A 21,776-nucleotide genomic window follows, 5' to 3' on the forward strand; every position below is an offset into this window, starting at 1 on the left:
GGTGAAAAAAATATATTTCAAATAAGGACATTAGCATTGTCGGTTATAATATTTATAGGGCTGATCGATCTAATAGAGGAGGTGGAGTTGCAGTTTTTATTAAAAATAAATATATTACGAATGTACTTTTATCTAAATCAGTAAAAAATCAATTTGATCTTTTATCTTTAAATATTGAGGTTTCTAAAACCTGCAATATTACATTAGTTGGTTGCTATAGGCCACCCTCAGCAGTAAATGTAACCTTATATTCTTTGGCACAGAGAATATCAGATCTAGACCCTAAAGAATTAGTTCTGATCGGTGATTTAAATTGGAATTGGTTGCAACCAGTATCTGATGATTTAAAAGCTTACTGTAATTCTATTAATCTTTTTCAGATAGTAAATAGTCCAACTAGACCTAATTTAAAATGTCCTGAAAATTCATCATTAATTGATTTAATTATAACTAATGTCCCTCATAAATATTCCATGGCATCTGTATTCGCAAATGATATAAGTGACCACTGTGTAGTTGCTATGGTTAGGAATGCAAAAATTCCCATATCTAAACCATGTATTATTACTAAACGCGATATGAAACACTGTAAGGAACAAGGTTTTTTACATGATTTATATCATTTTGATTGGGGAAAAATTTATCTTATTCCAGAAGTTGAAAGTGCATGGAATTATTTTTATGAAAGTTTTACCTATTTTATAAATAAGCATGCTCCTTTTAGAAAATTTAGAGTTAAAGGTAGACATAATGTATGGTTTACCCCCAAATTGTCAAATCTACTTTGAGATCGTAACTTGGCTTGGTCTAAAGCCAGAAGTACTAATCTAAATGAAGACTGGTTGATTTTCAGACAATTGCGTAATATGTCCACTGCTGCAATAGAAAGACTAAGGTTGACTACTTTCTTTTAGAAACTTAAAATAATATAAATAATTCGAATTTGTTTTGGAAAAATATTAAAAGTCTCATTGGAAGTCATTCAAATTCAGATTTTCCATCATGTATTATTAAGGATTCATGTAAAATTGTGGATAAAGCTAAGATAATAGATTGTTTAAATGAACATTTTGTAGCCATTGGTTCACTTCATGAGTCCCAAAATTTGACCCATGACAACTCCTTAACTGTTTACTCTAGTGGAAATCATTTTAAGGTAGATCAATTATTTGATTTTAATCCAGTAACAGTTTCAGAGGTTAATAAGGCACTTAAATCTTTAGATAGTAGGAAACAGGCTGGTCCAGATAAGTTGGATCCACATTTCTTAAAGTTGGCAGCGGATATTATTGCGCTACCACTAACCTATCTTTTTAATCTTTCTTTATCTACAAATGAAATTCCTTCTATCTGGAAAACAGCTTATGTTCGGCCATTATTTAAAGGGGGTGATCCAACTGTATTGAATAATTATAGGCCTATTTCGAAATTGTCTATTTTATCAAAGGTTTTGGAATCGCTTGTAAATTATTTGGAAATTGAAGTAGTATCTAAGTATAAATACCTGGGGTTTTTAATTGATGATTCTCTTTCTTTTGGGCCTCATATTCAGCATCTTGTGATGAAATTAAAGTCAAAACTGGGCCTCTTTTTTAGAGTCAAGTATTGTCTTTCTCTTGCAGTAAGGAAGAGATTGGTAGCAGCTACATTTTTGTCAGTGTTGGATTACTGTGATATCATATATATGCAAGCACCTAAGCATTGTTTACAGGCGTTGGATTCAGTTTATCATGGAGCATTAAGGTTCATCCCAAATTCAAAAGCCCTTACTCATCATTGTTCTTTGTACTCTTGGGTTGGATGGCCGGGATTGTCATCCCGTAGACTTAAGCATTGTTATTTATTTATATATAAAGTCATTTTAGGTTTACTTCCCTCATATTTACAGCAGAATATCTTTCAAAAAGATGTAAAGAATTATGGGCTTCGCTCACAGGACTATTATCTTTTAAGCATCCCTAAAATTCGTACTAATATGGGTAAACGGGCATTCAATTATGCCGCTCCATTTGATTGGAATCAATTACAAGCTAAGTTATGCTTAAAAGAGTTGGTATCACTAAATGATTTTAGATGTATTTTAAAGGATCTAGTTGTAGAGTCACCTGATTGTAAATATTTTGAGTGAATTGTGTATGTTTTTGTGTATGTCAACTAATGTATTTTGTTTTATGTGTAACTAAATGTGCTGCCTATCTTGGCTAGGACCCTCTTGTAAATGAGATTTTAAATCTCAAGAGGTTTTACATTTCCTGGTTAAATAAAGGTTAAAAAAAAAAGAACTGGCAAAAAAGAAGAAAAGGGAAGAGTAATGCATCTATTAAACAAATTAATTTGTGGCTTCACATCTCTCTGTAAAACTACTGCATGTCATACAGTTTTAGAAACACACCCAGGTGATTCATGAATATATTTATGTTAGAGGTATCCATGACAGTCTTGTGTTTATAGTTCTGAGGCCATAGTTCCGCTTCCGTGGAATTGCCTAACATCACATGACAGTTAGTTTCCCTTTCCTGTCTGTTTTATATAATACGTTTGACAACGTATTAGGATACATGTAGCTCACAGACGCCTCACACACATTTCTAAAAATTCGGTAAGATCTTCATAATTACTTTAATATTGTTTCTACTTAAACATATTAGGCTATTTCTTATGTACATAGTCCAAATCGAGAACAATATTTGACATTTGATAGAGGAATTATGAATTTGTTTATGCTGTTGTTGTTTGAATAAAGTTCCGTGCATGCCAACGTGCTGCATATCATTATTGTGATAAAATATCATGATATTTTACTGTAATTTCACAAAATAACATGTTTTAAATGTAATGCATATAATGATTTTTATAAAATTTCATATAATACGTTATTACAAAATATTTTTATACATTATATAATTTACATAATAAATTGATAAATAGCCTAATGACAATATCTCAATAATTAGAAAATTACTTGTTACATTTTTTTTTACAGCAAGTAGAAACCAAAATATTGCTGCGAGTTAGTATCATAACTTGGGAGTTCATAGATTGTGAGACATAAATCAACATGGGAGTTCAAGGACTGAAGACCTTCATTGAAAGTAGCAACAGAAATGATTTAAGAAGCTGGGCTTTTAGAGACAATCGACTAATAATCGATGGATGTAACTTATACTACACCCTGTACTTTGACTGCAATTTGGATCAGATGCATGGAGGAGACTATGATGCCTTTGAGGAGGTGATCATACGATTCTTTGAGAACCTCACAGACTGTGACATTCACCCTTTCATTGTACTTGATGGCGGCGCTGACCACACTGACAAAAAATGGGACACTCTTAGGAAACAAAAACAGAAGAAAATAAATGCGGCTTTTACCCTGTCAGCAGGGAAAAGAGCCAAGGTTCTTCCTATTCTCGTCAAAAATGTCTTCAGACAGCTCCTTCATAAGCTCAAGGTACCACTGGTTCAGTGTCTTGAAGAGGCTGATTGGGAAATCGCTGCTTTGGCGGAAGAATGGAATTGTCCAGTTTTGTCCAACGACAGTGACTTCTACGTATTCAACCTCAGGGCGGGATTCCTGCCAATCACACAATTCCAGTGGAAAAACGTGAAAGTGAATAGATGCACAAACAAAAAATTCATCCAAGCCAAACACTTTACAGTGAGAAAATTCTGTGAATCCTTCAGAATGAACCCTGAGCTTCTCCCAGTCTTTGCTACCATCTTAGGTAATGATTATGTGAAGCTGCAAAATTTAAAAAGCCTGGGTTGGGAGAAATACTCAACGCTTGATACGGAGCATGCCTGGATTGATGGTTTGCTTAACTGGTTATCCCAGTTCCCAGAGCTAGATGAAGCTGTAAGTGCTTTGCTGAAACTAACACACAACAAAGAAAAACCCCTCGTCCAAGAAGCACTTTCCAAGGGAATCCAAGAGTACAAGCTCATCTCTGGCTATCTTGCCAAGTTCTTCCAAACAGAGACGATTCCACGGTCAGCTTCTACAGGTCCATTGCAAGTTCTGCCTAAATGGACCTTGAGGCTCCTACTTGAGGGAAAGATGAGCTCCTCCATTATTGATGCACTGCTACATCAAAGGGTTTGCTTGACAATCCAGGTTGAAAACTTTCAACTCCCCTGTAGCAATGAAACCTCCCGTCCCATACGCCAAGTGATTTACGGGTTACTGTTGTTGGGAGAACAACAGACAGCAGATAAACCAGAGTTAGCCATTAAAACATTCACTGGCACAAGCAATCATGTAGAGGAATATGGCAGACAACAATCAAAACTAAGCAGTCAGAAAGTTGAAGCCATAAAGACCGGGGTGATGGAAGGACTTCAACTGGAAACATTATGCAAGGTAATAAAGATGTCTAAGCTCTCTTTTGAAGTGAAATGAAATTGTTTGTTTTACAGTATTTGTCATTCTAATGTTTCTAGGAACCACACAACGTGCTACTTCGGGTGCTCCTGGACACTTTGGGTGTCTCGTCGGAGATGTTAAGAGAGATCCAACCTGCTCTACAACTGCAACTTTTCGTGATGCGTTACTGGCTAGTAAATGCACAGCCTCCGCCGTCCAAAGTGCATCTTTGGGGGCTGCTGCTGGGAATGGTCTATGGACAGTTCAGCAGTACACCTCAAACACAAAGAGGTATTGAAATGATTAAACGTCATTATCTTGTTAGCAGAAGACTTCCTTATAGCATGCAATAAATTAATAAAGCTCCACCATTATCACGTAATTGTGAGCAAATGATTACCAAAATGGCATGGGGGAAATGGTAAAAACGTTAAGCCAGTACGTACTGTAACATAAAAAAGTGTGAATACATGTTCTTTTTTGGTTTGGGAATTTAGACATGCTGTTGAAACTTAAACTACAAACTGGTCGAAGAAAGATCTCTCTGGAGCATGAAACGGCTCATCTATACAGCCAATGGCAGTCCTGCCTGAAGTGGAGTCTCGATCTCAATTGTTTACTGTATTTTCCCGTATCTGAACCAGAGGTTGCACGGTACGACATCCATTTATTACTCATAAAGCATCTTGAAAGCTTTCACTGATTATTTGATGATAATTATTAATTTGATTTGCATTGTTAACGATCCTGCTTCCTGGTTGTAGCTTCCCAAATGTAATTTAAAATGCTTGAAAAAATAAATAATGTATAGTATATATATACACACACACACATTAATATTCAAATAACAAGACTTTTAAATTCACAAATACAAGTTTTTTTAACTTTCTATTAATCAAAGAATCCCTAAAACATTTAATCACAGCACAACTTTTTCCCAACATTGATAATATGAAAAGTTACCAAATCAACATATTAGAATGATTTCTAAAGATTTCTAAATTTACATTTTAAAAGTGTCCACTAGTGTTGTTGCACATGAATACTAAATGTTCTGGTCTTGTGTTTAGTTTGTACCATGGAAAACTGGTGCACCATGTTGTCGAAGAGCTCAGGAGAGGCATCACTCTGCACTCTTTGCTGGTGAGGGGCTCAAACGTCGAGCGGCTCTTCAAACAGCTGAAGGATGCAGTTGTGAGCTTAGTGGGTGAAGATTTCATCAAGAAAATGAGAACTGGGCTCATGCACGGAGTGGCTGGGAAAACACAGAGAGAAGGCCAGAATCAGCCTATAGATGAACTGAGCATTGGCTTAGAACATCTGATGTGTGAGGATATTGATAACTGTGATGATGACGATGATGATGACGATGATGACGATGACGATGATGATCTCAATGGGAAAAGTAGGAAGAGTACAGCCAAGGATCACAAGACTGAAATTCCTGATGTTTCCTACACCACCCGTACCAGATACAAGACTAAAGCTCGCAATTCTGATCATCCCTCTAAAAAACACGACAGGAGATGCTTCGAGTAGCTTTTAAAGGACTTGTGAAAACAACAACAAACAGAAACATTTGCACTACTGCGCTTATAATGGAAATGAGGCAAGACATATTTCCAGAAAACCAGAAAAAAAAAAAATGTGTTGAAATGACTTGTCTACAGTATATCATAATCACATCATGTACAGTCCTGTTTTTGCCATCCTGTATTATTTATTGAAAATCAATGCCTGATTTAAGCTAAAAATCATTATATTTGTGTTTAGGTGTTAGACTTTGGGATATGGTTGTGTCAATGCAAATTCACCCTACTCAGCAAAGTATTTTAAGTAACATGAGCTTTTTAATTTAAGTATTAAAATTTAAATATTTTTTCTATTTTGATCTTTATATTGTGTGTAAATAACAGACTTTTATATCAATGGATAACTTGTAACTACAATAGCCAACATTACCCACAAGTTTACACTGTACTCAAAAAAAGGTTTAAATTAAATTCCAAACCATTTGATTTTTCATATCATCAAACTGTTAAATGTGAACAATTAGGCATTAAGGTATTATAAACATTAATGTCATGGATTTCAATGATTTGAATGAAATAAAAAATGATTGTGCATGTATTACATTGTTTTCCAAAATGCATAGTTAAATAATCAGATTAATCAACATCAGATGGACTTTCTTTTTTTTTTTAATTTGTAAAAATTTTATTGTACAATTGTGTTCTGAAATGACCACAACAGGTTACTGGTTTCAGCTGTGCAAACCACAATAAAATAAATACAATCTTAAAAATAGAAGAAAAAAATAAAAAGCTTTTTACCTATCACCCTTCATTTTAACATTTTTATACTGTTTAATATCAGTGTATTACAATTTTTGTTTTCAAAGCAACAGCAAAGCCAGAAAACAGAATGAGCAGAAAAGGAATCTCACCAATTAATAAATATGGACAACGTGATCATAAAGAACCACTATCCGCAATACAAAGGACAAACATGATCGCATACTGCAAAAACTGATATATAGAGTATCATCATTAGCTGTACCTTATCAACAAGATACAGTGTTGGCAGATGGGAATAAGACAATGCCGGTGGGCTGCACTGAGGTTTTTTCGGCAGATGTTAGTGTCAGGAATGATTAGTCGAACATTTCTGTGAGCATCCATTTAATTGACAACTACATCATTAAACGTTTAAAGGACCAAGCGTTCACCTAACCGAGCACCAAGCAGGTGAGAAAATAAATAACACTATAGGAAAAGCCAAAGTAAAGTGAAAAGGCAATAGCATCTTATTTCACATGGCCCTAATACCAGTGTATTAACATAAGGAAAGTAACAATATAGTATTGATACTATGTAAATACAGAGGAACTGGAAGTAATTGTACAAGCCAGTTGTATAAATCATCAGTCTCATATAAGAACTAAAAGTGCATGTACCATCATGAAGTGGGACCCCGTAATCTCGTAACGCCATCATATTGTGGGATCCTGTACCTTCAAATAGAAAGTCATTATAAAAAGCAGATTATTATTATGATTATTCAAGCATAATTTGGAATCTGGAATGCAGAAAGGCATTATCCACATTGTTCCACAAACCTCTAACCAGAAATGTTTAAACAAAAGGAGATTTAAAAGACACCAAATCCTTTTAATAATAATTATGTTAAAAAAATCATAATACATCCCTTAAATCAAATTCAGTACAGCCACTGTATGGACAGATACAGCATCTCATAAATAAAGTTCGCCCAGATGCTATGGGAAGTAGTACAGTCATAAAGCAGCACACCAAAGCATCTCCCCGGGAAAGGGCATGTGTCGGAGACGACAGGACCAGGTCATCGCTTCATAATCAGCTCCTGGTCTTGACCTTAAAAAGGAACTGTACATACGGGTTAGACCCGACTTGATCACTTCGGACAGTTTTGTACGGTATGAAACCGGCCCGAGCGACATTCCAAACCAGGTGCCCCAACACCACCCTCCATCTCCTGCACGGGACACAATGCGTGTCATACGTCATGGAAATCATCAGTGTCTGCCATCTTTTCTCCACCTCTGAGTCTCTCTAATTTCTTTATGACCTCCGATACCACGCACACAGAGGACGTGAGGCCCACCAGGAACAGCAGATCTGCACGGAGAGGATGGTGCATAAATCAGTGAGCAAATCACATGATGCATGCACATCCAAAACACAGTAAATCAATTCTTATTGGCATGTCGTCAATACATTTTTTTTTTTACATTTTACTATAATTTTATCAGCTCAACAAATGGTGAAAAGGTGGACATTCATTTAAGAAATCACATTTCAAGTTTTTGTTTAATGACAGCAGCATTGGAAAATCCAGTTAGTCTGAGTAAAGCCTGATAGATGTTCTTTAAGACGGTGTTGTTATTGTTACCTAAAACTAAATGTGTGTGTGTGTTTAAAAAATTGAAAAATGTGCCTTAGCAACTAACTGAAATAAAATAAGCTGAAGTGCTACATTTACTAAAACTGAAATAAAATTAAAAATGTATAAAACAAATCATAATAATAAAATGACAAAAGTACATTAGCAAATTTTTGAATTTCTAAAATGAATGAAAACTAAAAATAGCAAAAGATAAATAAATACCATAATAGTATATTAATAATGCTAAAATAACATGATTTGACAATTCAGTAGAACAACATCTGACAGTCTATACAAGGAGTTTGCTTGATCAATGTCACATTTTCTTGCTTTTTTGAGATCTAGAAATAATACAGAATCTATTTCTTCTGCATTACATAACATTTTTGGGCTCTGCTGTACATGATGTGAAAAATGTTATGTACTGTGGTTTCCTTATTTTTTTTTTGATTGCATACCTAAAATGCTGAGGCTCTCAGTTTGAAAGACCTTCTGTAGCGGAGGGAAGTAGATGACCAGGAGTTGGCCCATGATGGAGCCCAGAACAGCATAGCAGAACATCCTGTTACTGCATAAGCCCATCTCGTGCACCATCCGTGTCTGAAGGATGACAAAAACAGTGAGGCCTCGGATGAATCACTGACATAAAATCCAGGCTTAAACACAAATCAAAGACAGCAAAATACACTTTGACATAAAGTGCCCCTATTATGGATTTTTGGAAATTATCTTTCAGTGTGTAATACATCTAAGTGAATGAAAACATCCAGAAAAGTTTTAAATCTGAAAGTACACCGTGTATAAAGTTATTGTCTCTCAATAGAAAGAGTCGACTCTGAATCACTTAAACGAGTCGTTTTTAAAGTAAATTCCAAGCCGTTTCATATTGACATCAACATGAAACATTAGCATATTGCCCGTCCACTTGTTGCACGCGCAGACCCAGGAAAACTTGAACTCCCCCTCCCTCAAACACTGTAGCGGATTCCTGTGGATAGCATCATGTCGAGAAGACGCTGTAGTCTGCACTGTGAGAGTAAATCTGTATTTTTTACTGCCAAAGGACGAGGCTGTGAAGAATCAATGGTTAAAGTTAATTTATACAGCAATACCACAGCAGTATAGCCCCAAACTTATGTTGTCTCCCCATAATTTTACTGAAGACTGCTACAGCAACAGTGTTTCCCACAGACTTACACTCTGTGTGGCGGGTCTTCCCCCACGGGATATACCGGTTCACATTTACGGCTCTGCGTGTTTGCGGAGTAAAACCATCAGTCAATTTTCGCATTGGTCTGAATGAAAATGCAAATTCTTTCTTTGCCACTAGGTGCCACTTTTTGGTAAAATAGCGGTTTCCCCGGTAAAGGCTGTACACAAAGCAGCACTGCACTTTATCAGGCATTACAGGCATGATGAAATGAAAATTAAATCGACCAGTCGGACCAATCTCCGCAGATTAGCATCACGCAAAGAAGAGGTTTGGAAAAACGTTTGGGAGTCGTTGAGCAAATAAGGTCAAATCAATGCATATTAAAAGACAATGAAAGTCTTATTTGACCTTGCATGCATTTCAACCTGTTGTTGGGACTCCCTTTCATAACCCATAATAGGGGCACTTTAAAACAACATGACTCGTATAATGGTAGTGTTTAAGATCCTGCTCCCCCCATGCTCTTAATATGTCCCTTGAGAATATAAACAGGAAACATGCATGTCTATTTTGTTCTTTTTTGGTGTTGCCTATACCTGTGACCGGGAACTGAGAGCGTTGAACATATCGAAGAACACAAAACAGGTAAACGTCATAGTGGTGTCCCGTGGGGTGATCTCATTGTCCCGCAGCTGAAAAAAAAAAAAAAAAAGATTAGACTGAAAGGAAGTGTTAGGGGAAAAAAAAAAATCTACCGTCTTTTACGGTTCCTTGCAAAGCATTTGGCATTGCTCCTGCAGCTTTCCGGAGGCAATTATTTCATCAAATTTAATGTACTTCATTAACTACTACATTTTGCACAATGGTTTCGCTGCCACTTTACCCAGAAAAAAACAACACATTCATTTTACAGCTCTCGTTTTAAGTGTTTCCTACCAATTAGAGGCTAGGCAAGGTAATGGCACTTGTGTACCAACACAATATTAATTCTCAAGTAGACAAACAAAAAATACACCACATAGTTAATATATAAAGAGAGTTGCATGATGCCTCTAAAACAAAAACAAGGCACAGTGCAAACAAATAATGGCCTGTTTTGAATATGGATACACAAATGATAAACAAAGCAGAACACAAATGCTCAGGAAGGCCTCATTAGATGAATATTGACTACCTCTCTCCAGAACACAAACAATGTGCCGCAAACAATGACGAAGGACGAAGCTAGGATTTTCACTATCAGACTGCGTGTGATGATGCTGTCTCGAACGTTCCGAGGAGGTTTCCTGATCACGTCTCGATCGACAGGCTCCACGCCCAAACTAGGAATAAAAAATAAAGTTCATTCTTATTCTGACGCAAGCAATGTTCAAATGTTGTTATACTAAACTTGCAGTCCTGATCAACTGCGGTGATAAAGCTGTTGGTAATCAGTTTATTACCTCTGGGCTGGTGGCCCATCCATTATGATGTTGATCCAGAGGATTTGCATGGCATTCAGAGGGTTGGGGAAGTTCATAAGCGTTGCCAGGGAGATGAGGGTGAGGGCAGCAATACTCCTAAAGGAAGAGATCATTTCGACAGTATTTATAACCTGGATGAGTATCTTATTAAACACATACATACATACATATATATATATATATATATACACATACATATTTATTTATTTATATATTGTCAGACCACATCAAACAGGAGACATTTCATATAAAAGCATGAATGAAACTAAGTTACAAGCATGCGTGTCAGATCCACATCATGTTCAGCAGCTGCAGCTCTTAAAGTAATAGCAGCCAAATAGCCTAATAACCAGGCTGCTGTGATGTTAATCAAAGAACATTAAAAAAAAAAAAAAAAAAAAAAAGAGGAAAATCAATAACCTAATATCTTTTGTAGTTTTAAGGATTCATCTAGACTTCATTTAGAATTTAGTGTTTGATAACTTTGTTCAATTTCTGTATATTTCCTACTTGCTGAAAAGCACAGGTAAATGACATTTATTATAATGGATTTATGTGAAGATTGTTCAAAGTTCGCTCAAATTATTATTATTTTTATTATCATTTAGTCATTTAGCAGACACTTTTATCCAAAGTGACTTACAGATGTGGACAACAGAATGTACTCCCCCCACCTACAATCCCTGCCGGCCCGAGACTCGAACCCGCAACCTTTGGATTACGAGTCCAAATCTCTAACCATTAGGCCATGACTTCCCCCCAGAAGCAATCAATTGTAGTATTAAACCAACTAAAAACAGATCCAAAACTAAAAGCTAAAAGTTTATAAATACTACCTATACACACACTTAAAACAAAACAATTAAATAATGACAAATGCATAAAACAAAATTTCAAAACTTAACATTTAAATGAAAAACAAAAAAAGGCTAAAAACAATTCAAAATATTAAAGAACAAAACGTATAAGAGTATAATAATGATTCTAACAATACTAATCCAAACAAACAAAAAAAAAACAACAATTATATATGTATATGTACAACCACACACACATACATAAATATACATACATATATATTTCTACATTAATTTGAAGATTGAATGTGAAATTAATGCAATATAATAGTATATTTAAAACCTTTACATGTTAGGTGGAATTAATCACGATTAATTTCAGAATGAATGTGATTAGTGAATATATATATATATATATATATATATATATATGTGTATCTTTTTTTTTTATTCATCAAAATTACCAAACATATTAAGCAGCATAAAAGTTTTCTATTATTGTATTATAAAGTAACTGAGCTGCAAATCAGCATATTAGAATGATTTGTGAAAGATCACATGACACAACTAGAAAGACTGGAGTAATGGCTGATGTAATTCAGCTTTGCCATCACAGGAATAGTCATCACATTACATTATAAAACATATCAACATAAAAAATTTAACTAATAATATTTCACAATATTATTGTTCTTACTGAATTTTAAATCAAATTGCCTCTTGCCAACCGATAAAATCTTACCAACCCCAAACTTTGAACAGTAGTGTATTCATAGTAATCAAACTAAAGCTAACAGAAATAAAAACCATTTTTGTGACTATGGAGCACCACAAAATATTTCAAAATCACATTATTAGATATTTAGGGTTGTTTTAATTCATGATTTCAACATCATTGCCACTGTCTGTGAGTCTTAAGCAGAACAATGTCAGAACAATAATAAAAAAAGAAGAAATTGAGGACACTAGATCCCTAGAAAAATCCATTTTAAGCTCATCTATACTAAATCTTCAGAACAACTAAAAACAGCACAACCCATCTGGCTTCATGTACACCACATATAAAATGTAAAAAGAAAACCTTTTAATTCTGAATCAAAATGAGAGCACTCCAACTTACGTGCTCAGCTGAAAGCGCACAAAGTTCTTAATGTTGTTGTATATCCCTTTCCCTTCTTCAATAGCAGACCTAGATTGAGAAACAAAGGCTTGAGAACATGTGTAGACTCACCAGACAGCACATCAATAGTCCTCAAAAGTCTGTTAAGCCAAAAAAGCCAAGAAAGTGTAGGCTTACAAGATAGTTTGAAAGTCGTCGTCTACCAGGATCATATCTGCTGCTTCTTTGCAGACATCAGTGCCAGTCTGACCCATTGCCACACCGATGTCTGCTGCCTTCAGAGCCACCGCATCATTGACACCATCTCCCGTCATTGCGACAACAGCACCGATGTTCTGTAAGGACTGAAGCCAGAAAGAGCACTCTAAGACACGTATTGTTATGCGTGTTGTATGATCACAAACAATTTGTTTGGTGCACTCACCTTAACAATCTTTAACTTGTGTCTAGGGCTGGCTCTGTAGAATACCACTATCTGTGGAGACAAGTTACAAATTTATTTCATGGCACCAATCCCTTCTCGTAACAGCTCTACACATTAGCAGATACAACTGACTCAAGACTGCATGAATCCATTTAAAACTCTTGTTTTTACAATACCTCAAAAAGTAAAAGGTACTATAAACCTTGTTTGCTGACAAAACGCTTGTGAACTTGAAAACTATCCAAACTCCAACTGTGAATCTTTTGGATGGTAGTGCAGAGAAGAAGCTTAGAGTGTATGAATGCGTGTTCATACCCTGGGCACTATCTGAGAGAGATGCTGGATGTCCATCTGGTCAACTTCGTCTCCAGACAGAGATTGAGAACCTTTGGTATAGATGCCCAGTCGACTTGCTGTGGTCAAGAGAGGCAACAGAAGAAATATATTTGAGCAAATGTATTATTTACTTAAATATAAGTAGATTCAGAATGTTTCATGTCTAAACTAAAAAGTAAAAATTTAAAGGAATCTTTTTAATTTTATACATGATTCAAACCAGTGTTATTTTAAAATCATTGAGATACTATTATAGTATGCACTCATATTTTGAAATAGTTTTTATATTTCCCATTTTCATTTTATTTTTCAAAGATTTAGCAATTTTGCTGTTGTCGCTTTAAAAAAAAAGGCTATAGTTTAAAAAAATTTATTTCAGTTTTTGTTGTTAGTTCTTCCAGAAATATTGCCTTGATAATTAGTTGAAATAAAATATTTTTGTTTTGTTTCAGTAAACAATAATAACTCTTATTCAAACTAAGAGGAAAGAATTTGTATTCAAGTGATTCATAATTCTTTGTTGTGTTCATATAGAGCAAAACAGTTTAAAACATGCCTATACTTAGATTTAATGTTACATTTAATGTCTGTAAATGAGATAAATCGTTGACAGAAAAAGGATAACATGGTTGAAAGTCATACCAATTGACACTGCAGTCTCTTGTGAATCCCCTGTGATCATCTTCACCGCCACTCCAGAGCCGATCAGCGTCGCCACTGCCTCTTTCACTCCCGCTCTGGGAGGGTCGATGATGCCCACCAGCCCCAGGAAGGTAAGAGCGCCCATCTCAGATCCAGAAGCAAACGCCAGCACTGCCAGAGTACAGGACAACATCATCAGCTGCTGCCAAAATCAGCTTGATCTCAATATTATTACTGTGTCCTCCATGAAATGCCTTTAATTAAAGGAAACTAATAGAGAGGAACGTCAATATGTGAAAGCACTACTTCTGCGTCCTCAGAGACAACTTACTCTTATCAAAACAAGCCAAATGACATGAAGACAGCTGTAAGCTGAGAAAGACTTGCCAGGACTAAGCAATATATGTGTTTACATGCTCATGCACTACAAATCATCCTGCACTGTTCCCGAACCAGCTACTTGACTCAAAATGTTTCTCTTTGAACATGTACAGTATTTATGTGAAGCATTCGTATAGTTTGTATTTTTTATCTTTTATTTTTTTTAAGTTTGTATAGGGTAAATATTTATATATAGTATACTTATAGTTCAAATCTGTCAGTAGGTTAGTTGTGTATAGGTTTATAGGTTTAAAGTGTGTTTTTTTTTTACTTCATTGTTGTATGTCTGTATTTATGTAGCACCGTGGTCCTGCGAGGCACGACATTTCGTTCCACTGTCAGAAAAACATTTGGGTGTCATTTCAAAGTTATGTGTGATTTATTTGCCACAGTCTGGGAACCCAAATGAGCTGAGTGTTATGTATAGAACTTTTCAGAAATGCTCTTAAGAGTAGCATAAGCTGTAAGAGTTAGAAAATTCATAGCAAAAAAGTAGGACATCAGATATTTAGTGTATGCTACATGTATGCTACATTCCTAAGTACTGACAGGGGTAACACTGAAGTGTCATGAAAGAGCAGCAATCTCTACACACAGTGCCACCCACAACTGCTGAATTAGCTAACTGTGCACCTGTAAGGGTAATACAGCAAGCCATTAATGTGTTATTTACTACAAGAGAATTTGCAAGAGGGACTCAAACACAACTATTAGAAAAATGTCAAACGTTCACTGATGCTCCAGAAGGAAACATGATACATTAAGAGCTTTTGTGCAGCATGAAGATGTCCAAATTTTTCGTATTTTGTAGAAATATAATTTTTTTTTTCACTTTGTACTGCCCTTCAGAAGCAACAGAAGATACTTGCATGTTTCCCGGAAGACAAATTAAGTACAATTTACCTTGTTCTTCAAAATCAAAAAGTTTTCACCCCCCAGCTTTTAATGCATCGTGTTTCCTTCTGGTGCATCAGTGAATGTTTGAACCTTTTTTAATAGTTGCGTTTGAGTCCCTCAGTCGTCCTCAGTGTGAAAAGGTGGATCTCAAAATCATGCAAAAATCACGCCTTTCCGTGAGCGCCCGATCTCCCTTATAAAGTACATTATTGCGAGTTATGTATTGGCGAGATTCACATCATAATCTGTTATGACTGACATGAACGTTTAGTTAATAGTTGGGGGAAAATCTGATGTGTAACATTATATTTGATCCATGCATTGCAGTAGGCCTTAATATAGATCTGTCTCAATGTTACATTAAAAGAAAAGACGGAATCACTCGCTGCTCGATTAAATACTGTTTAATTGCATCTTTGTTCTTGTTTTTAATAACAAAGATAAAAAAAATTTTATTGTGATTAATAATATAGTAATTATTATTAAGAAAAGAATTTGAGGAAAATACGCAACGTTGCTTGGTGATTCTGCTTTGGAATATTTAACTCGATTTTTCTCAAAATCAGATCTGCTGCCTCTATTGCCTTCAAACGGCTGTAGCTCAGTCATTTTTTATCCGATTCCAACAAGTCATATATCATTTTGAAGGTATTTTAATGGAGAATGTGAAAATGAAAATAACTCATTTGAAAATTTGCGCATTCCGACTCATTTTGTCAGCAATTTGGTCACAAATTATTCACATTTTCACAAATTCTGCAAGGGGTTCCCAAACTTTCGCATGCAACCATCTTATTCAGGTCAGTACTAAAAAAATAACATGCATTTTGTACGATCCCTCTTATTTTGGTAAAATAATTAACATTTTGCAGATACTTTAATGTGTATGTAAAAGTTTGACCACACCTGTATATAAAGAACAGGGCAATCTCAATGCAGAAAACTGGGTTTCTTGTCATCATACACATTATTTTCATGGTTGGAAAGTGAGTGATTTCCACCTCTGTCAATGTAATGCAGCCTTCCTGCAATTCCTAACAAGGTTATGAGCTGCAGGAATATATAAGCTGTTTCAAACTTTTGTTTCAACATTACGCATGACATTTATTAGAGATAAGCTTATTAGAGAAGTGCTGTACCTCTGAGACCCGCAGTGCCCATGTAGCTCTTCTGCTGCTGGTAGAGTTCTCTCTGCTGATGGGTCAGAGGCAGAGTGACGCCTTTACTGTTGTAGGAAGTACAGAAGCAGATGACCTGCTCATAGGCGCCCTTCACAAAGAATACGGCAGGTTTGTCCTGTTATTTAAATCAGAAGTAAGGAAAGATAATTAGTTAGTCTTTTGACTCTTAGCTAAATTTTACAGCTTATTCTAACCAAGTACTGCCAAATACTAAACAAAAGGGCTATATTATGGACAAGTAAACAGACCAGATTTTTTTGGCTGACATTTATGGGGTAGGCCAATTTGAAATCAACGTCACCACAATAATCGACTGAAGCCCATTCAAATAATTACATAAGTCTTTGTGCACGGTCATACAGCCGAAACAATCGCTTACAGACTATGATTAGAATTTATGTCTAACTATCCATTGCAAATTATTTCCAAGACATAACACAGAAAACAAATCAGTGAACCCAACAATGAGCTCTTCTTATGCAGCAGCCTGGTGTGCACTTTTGTTTCTGAGTGGACTGAAAAACACTTGTGCACCCTGACACCCATAAACTGAAAGAAGCTAGACACTCAGATTGGATCTTAAGATTTCAAGAGAGCTCAGTGTGAGCCTGAGAGTAGTGATAAATAGCCAGCCAAGAGAGAAAGCATTTGGGTGCTTTGCTTTCTATCCATTTTAAGACATTTTTTGAGGGGGGTTCATTTGGTGCATGTGAATCGGTAGGATCAGCGATGTGAATGCGAATTTCAATGTGCACTTGTATCCAAGTAATTTTCAGCTCCAATTACAGTAACTTGCACTATCTACTCCTTCACATTTACAATGCGTTTTCTACTATGTGGTCCAGCTTACCTGCTGGGTGCGATGGACAACGCGGACCGCCATCCACTTCTGCTCTGAGGAGAAGGGAATCTCTTCCAGACGCACAAACTCCTGCTGCAGCCCCTCCAAACCCATCTATAAAGAACAGAAAACATGAAGTCACATGCTCTGCTCACTTGAATCCTTCAAAGAAAAATCTAATCTCAAAGAGACCTATCAGTTCTGGCTCAATGAAATAACTGATAAAACAGAGTGGATAGATACAAAATCAGCATATGAAGAAAGGAAATGTCAGATCAAGAAAAACAAAGTCTTTGTCGTGCCAAACCACAAACCCCTGATGCACTCCAAGTGATAAACGGAAGCAAGGATCACCAAAAATGAAAATGCTGTCATAATTTGCTCAATCTCATGTCATTCCAAACCTAAATGAGAGACTTTCTTTTTAGGAAAATAAAAGAAGATATTCTGAAGAATGTTAGTAAACAAACTGTTTCGTTTCGAACTATGGAAAAAAAAAAAAAATCAATGGAAGTCAATGGGAACCAAAACTGTTTGGTTACCAACATTCTTAAAAATATATTTTTTTGTGTTTCACAGAAAAAAAGTCATACAAGTTTGGAATGACATGAAGGCGAGTAAATGATGACAGTATTTTCATTTTTGGGTGAACTATCCTTTTAAACCAGGGGTGTCAAACTCAATTCCTGGAGGGCCAGAGCCTTTTTTTGAAAGGCTTTGACACCCCTGCTTTAAGCGATGCCCAATAGAGCAAGTGTCTATTCTGAAATACTTCATTCAGTATTGCAATTCTGTGTAAAACACAGCAGTATTGTGGCAGCGAGTTTTTCAGAGACAAGAACCACCCACATTTTCTTCAGAAAACATAAAAATCTAGTTATTTTTTCTCCTTAGATTTGCATAACATTTCTCTCAGTTTAATCCCCATGTATATGTCCCTGTGGAGAAAACAATGTTATTAGAGTCCCAGACGTTAACACAACCGGGACCCTCAGGGGAAATGCTGTTGCCACAGTAACCTGTTCTATGGGGTGTGAAAACGTGTCTGCTCATCTTAATTAGCACGAGCAAGCAGAACCAATTCAAACACTCTCTGTTTGCCAAAATGAGGTGACATAAGGTGACAGACAGTACCACGCAGACATAATTCCCAGAGGCTGCTGCCTCTTGTTTGCACAGGTGGGCAGAGCCACCAGGCACGTTCAACCACATTGTTTGGATTTAGTTATGATACAGTATTTGCATGTAGGATCACAAAAGAACAACAATTAGCAGCATACCATGCAGAGCGGCAACCTACTGTACCTTCATAGCCAGGGCGATGAGGGCGCCTTCGGTAGGACGGCCCATCAGGGTGTTGCTCCTGATTACAGCATCATTGCACACACAGCCAGCCTATGGGATTTCAGACACCAAAAGAAATGTCACACAATGATACCCGAATAGCTCTGCATTTCATCATAATCTCTGCTCAGACTCACCTCCACAATCTTGCTGATGGAGGTGTTGGAAAAGCCATGCACCACCTCTCCATCCATCAAAACCTCGCCGGAATTGTTGTACCCGACGCCAGTGACCTGTAAAAGAAGATAAACCAGGTCAAGGAGTTCTTAACATCTTAAAGTCAACTTGAAATGGCATTTAACTTAAGTGATGTGATGTTTGTTAGTGAAATAGGATATAAATGTAGGATGAGACATTATTTTCTATAAGAAATTGATTGACTCATGATATGTGGTCTATATAAAACAGGTATTTGGAGGTGAGGGGTTGAAAAATATAGCATTAGATAGTAGTAAATCGATAGTAGGCTAACCGAGACTTGTCATAGCGCTTGCATATTGTTGCTCTTTTGTTGGTTTTGATTGCTTCTATTGTCCTCATTTGTAAGTCGCTTTGGATAAAAGCGTCTGCTAAATGACTAAATGCAAAAGTTCTTCCCAAGGGAGGGGGCAGTCATGGCCTAATGGTTAAATGGCCAAAGGTCGCGGGTTCGAGTCTCAGGTCCGGCAGGAATTGTAGGTGGGGGGAGTGAATGTACAGCGCTCTCTCCACCCTCAATACCATGATTGAGGTGCCCTTGAGCAAGGCACCGAACCCCCAACTGCTCCTCGGGCGCCACAGCATTGGCTGCTCACTGCTCCGGGTGTGTGTTCACGGTGTGCGTGTGTTCACTGCTGTGTGTGTGCACTTTGGATGGGTTAAATGCAGAGCACAAATTCTGAGTATAGGAAAGTATTTTATTTTGTATTGTATTTTGAGGAAAGATTACAAACTTTAACATACACAAAAGGCTAAAACACTGACTCTAGATAACTTTAGCAGTCTTTTGACAGAGCTCTGTTTGCAGCCCACAGGGAAATAAAAAAAAAAAAGCATGATGTAATAGACCTGGGAGAAACGACCTAGTAAGTTTAAAAAGTGAGAGACTCAATCGACTCCTCAGCTGACTGCTTTGAAGATTTGTTAGAGCAGGCTGATGGCACGGCAATGAATTCAGGACTCAGCACTGATACCTTCAGGCTTCTGAGACATTCCTCCTGTTCCTCAGAGAGAAACCCAGAGGCTTCTCTTCAAATCCATAGGGCTCATGAAACATCAAAGCTAGGCTTGCTGCAATAGACGGTGTTGGCGGTGATACCGGTGTAAAGCCGCAATACCGGTTACGTCACTTGCCCACCGTGGCACAGTCATTTAGATTTTTTTTATAGTAATAAAAATAATTTAGTTCAGTTTACAGAACAGACACAACAATTAAAACTGAACGCGGCTGCTCAATGCAGCACATCGAACGAACGACAGTCATTTATTTATCATGTGAGGAGAGTGAGTCGAGCTGACTGACAAGAAGAGTGAAGTGAGACGGACAAGGCGATGGCCGAAGAATTTCAAAAAGAAATGTCAAAGTGCCTGTTTTAAAAATATTTTGGATTTTGAAAAGCCTGTTGACCTGCCATTTATCTAATGTGATATTGGAAGTTTTTTTTTTTGAACATTCGTTTCTCATTTATGTGGTTTCATGGTATTTGCTGTTATTTATTTTATTTAAACTGTATTTTTTCCCCCATTATTTTACATCAAGGTGTATGCAGTCCGTGCCTCCGCTAATAAACGTTCTACGTTTTGTAATTAGGCTATTTGTTCCTCAGTCTTTACTGATTTTCAGTTTTGTATAGGGGCTACCTATTTAAAATTTGTAAGTTATTTATTATTTTATATTAGGCATATAGCATGGTGTATTTTTATTCGTTTTGTTAATAAAAGTTATAGGCTATGTTCTACGTTGTATTTTGTTGTTGCTTGAATTTAATTCAAGCAATTGATGCCGCTAATTTAAAAGTGAAAGTAAAATGCTCATGGTGCTTTTACAAGCTATTTAAGCGAAGGAAAGTGAGGGAAAATGGAAAAACTCAAATGAACTAAAACAACTGCTTGATGCCGAATTGTGGAAAATTGTAAGGAAAAATGTGGAAACGAAGGAAAGCAAGGAAAAGAGGGAAAACTCAAACAACCCGCCCACCACGGTGATACCGGCATTACCGGTGTTGTCACACGTCGATTAACCGGTGAGAAAATTTCCTCACCGTCACAACCCTAATCACAGCCATTAACACTTAAGATGACGTATTTCTAATGTGCTGTTGGTTTCAGTACAAATAACATCAGCAGGTGTCTTTTTGTCCTGATGTCTAGTTCAACATTTGTTTCTGTTTGTATAAGTCTCTTATGATCATCAAGGCTGCATTCATTGTAACCAAAAATACAGTAAATATATAATGTTATGAAATATTACAAAATTAAAATAGTTTTCTATCTTCTGTATTTTAAAATGTAATTCAATCCTATGATGGCAAAGCTAAATTGTCAGCTTCATTAGTCCAGTCTTAAGCGTCAAATGATCCAATTAAACTTTTCTTCCTATTATTACTATTGCCTTATTATCATTAAAAACAGTTGCACTGCTTATAATGTTAGGGAAAACTGAGATATATTTACTATCACGTTTGATCAATTTAATGCACCCTTGCTAAACAGACACCATCAGTGTTTGACCCTATGCTCATGTATCTGAATGGGGGCAAATCGCTGCATTCAGGTCCCAAAGTGCAACAGAAAAATCATCCTAGAATAGGAGCTGGCAGGAAGTACTATCTACCTGTTAATGCCAATAATTTAGAAATTCATTGCTCAAAAAGCACAAATGGATGTAGTGTTTGGGTGTCCAGATACTTTGGTCATGTACACACTCATTAA

The 21,776-nt window shown here is 36.4% G+C and overlaps 2 protein-coding genes across 2 annotated transcripts in view; one reads left to right on the top strand and one right to left on the bottom strand.

Annotated features, from left to right (window-relative positions):
• Positions 1-2,527: 2,527 nt before the first annotated feature.
• Positions 2,528-6,695, top strand: LOC306878163 (single-strand DNA endonuclease ASTE1-like). Its single transcript, XM_079430327.1, has 5 exons — positions 2,528-2,599; positions 2,984-4,360; positions 4,441-4,654; positions 4,861-5,017; positions 5,434-6,695. The coding sequence occupies exons 2-5, from the start codon at positions 3,059-3,061 to the stop codon at positions 5,900-5,902; spliced, it is 2,142 nt and encodes a 713-aa protein (XP_079286453.1). The 5' UTR covers positions 2,528-2,599; positions 2,984-3,058; the 3' UTR covers positions 5,903-6,695.
• Positions 6,543-21,776, bottom strand: part of LOC306878162 (calcium-transporting ATPase type 2C member 1-like) — a 45,465-nt gene continuing 30,231 nt past the window's right edge. Inside the window, exons 14-27 of the mRNA XM_079430326.1 lie at positions 19,004-19,099; positions 18,828-18,917; positions 17,532-17,636; positions 16,640-16,796; positions 14,223-14,393; positions 13,560-13,657; positions 13,245-13,295; positions 12,998-13,164; positions 12,821-12,889; positions 10,883-10,999; positions 10,615-10,762; positions 10,037-10,132; positions 8,746-8,887; positions 6,543-8,019 (exon numbers count right to left, since the gene is read on the bottom strand). Coding sequence (XP_079286452.1) covers positions 7,898-8,019; positions 8,746-8,887; positions 10,037-10,132; positions 10,615-10,762; positions 10,883-10,999; positions 12,821-12,889; positions 12,998-13,164; positions 13,245-13,295; positions 13,560-13,657; positions 14,223-14,393; positions 16,640-16,796; positions 17,532-17,636; positions 18,828-18,917; positions 19,004-19,099 — 1,629 coding nt within the window. The 3' untranslated portion in view covers positions 6,543-7,897. The remainder of the gene's footprint in view (positions 8,020-8,745; positions 8,888-10,036; positions 10,133-10,614; positions 10,763-10,882; positions 11,000-12,820; positions 12,890-12,997; positions 13,165-13,244; positions 13,296-13,559; positions 13,658-14,222; positions 14,394-16,639; positions 16,797-17,531; positions 17,637-18,827; positions 18,918-19,003; positions 19,100-21,776) is intronic.

Source organism: Barbus barbus, assembly GCF_936440315.1.
Source record: "Barbus barbus genome assembly, chromosome: 12".
Taxonomy (NCBI): Eukaryota; Metazoa; Chordata; class Actinopteri; order Cypriniformes; family Cyprinidae; genus Barbus; species Barbus barbus.

Excerpts from the sequence above, each read along its gene's own strand:
- LOC306878163 (XM_079430327.1), top strand. The coding sequence starts at position 3,059 with ATGGGAGTTCAAGGACTGAAGACCTTCATTGAAAGTAGCAACAGAAAT. Across the intron at positions 4,361-4,440 it reads AACTGGAAACATTATGCAAG|GAACCACACAACGTGCTACT; the intron begins GTAATAAAGATG and ends TAATGTTTCTAG. Across the intron at positions 5,018-5,433 it reads TCTGAACCAGAGGTTGCACG|TTTGTACCATGGAAAACTGG; the intron begins GTACGACATCCA and ends TCTTGTGTTTAG.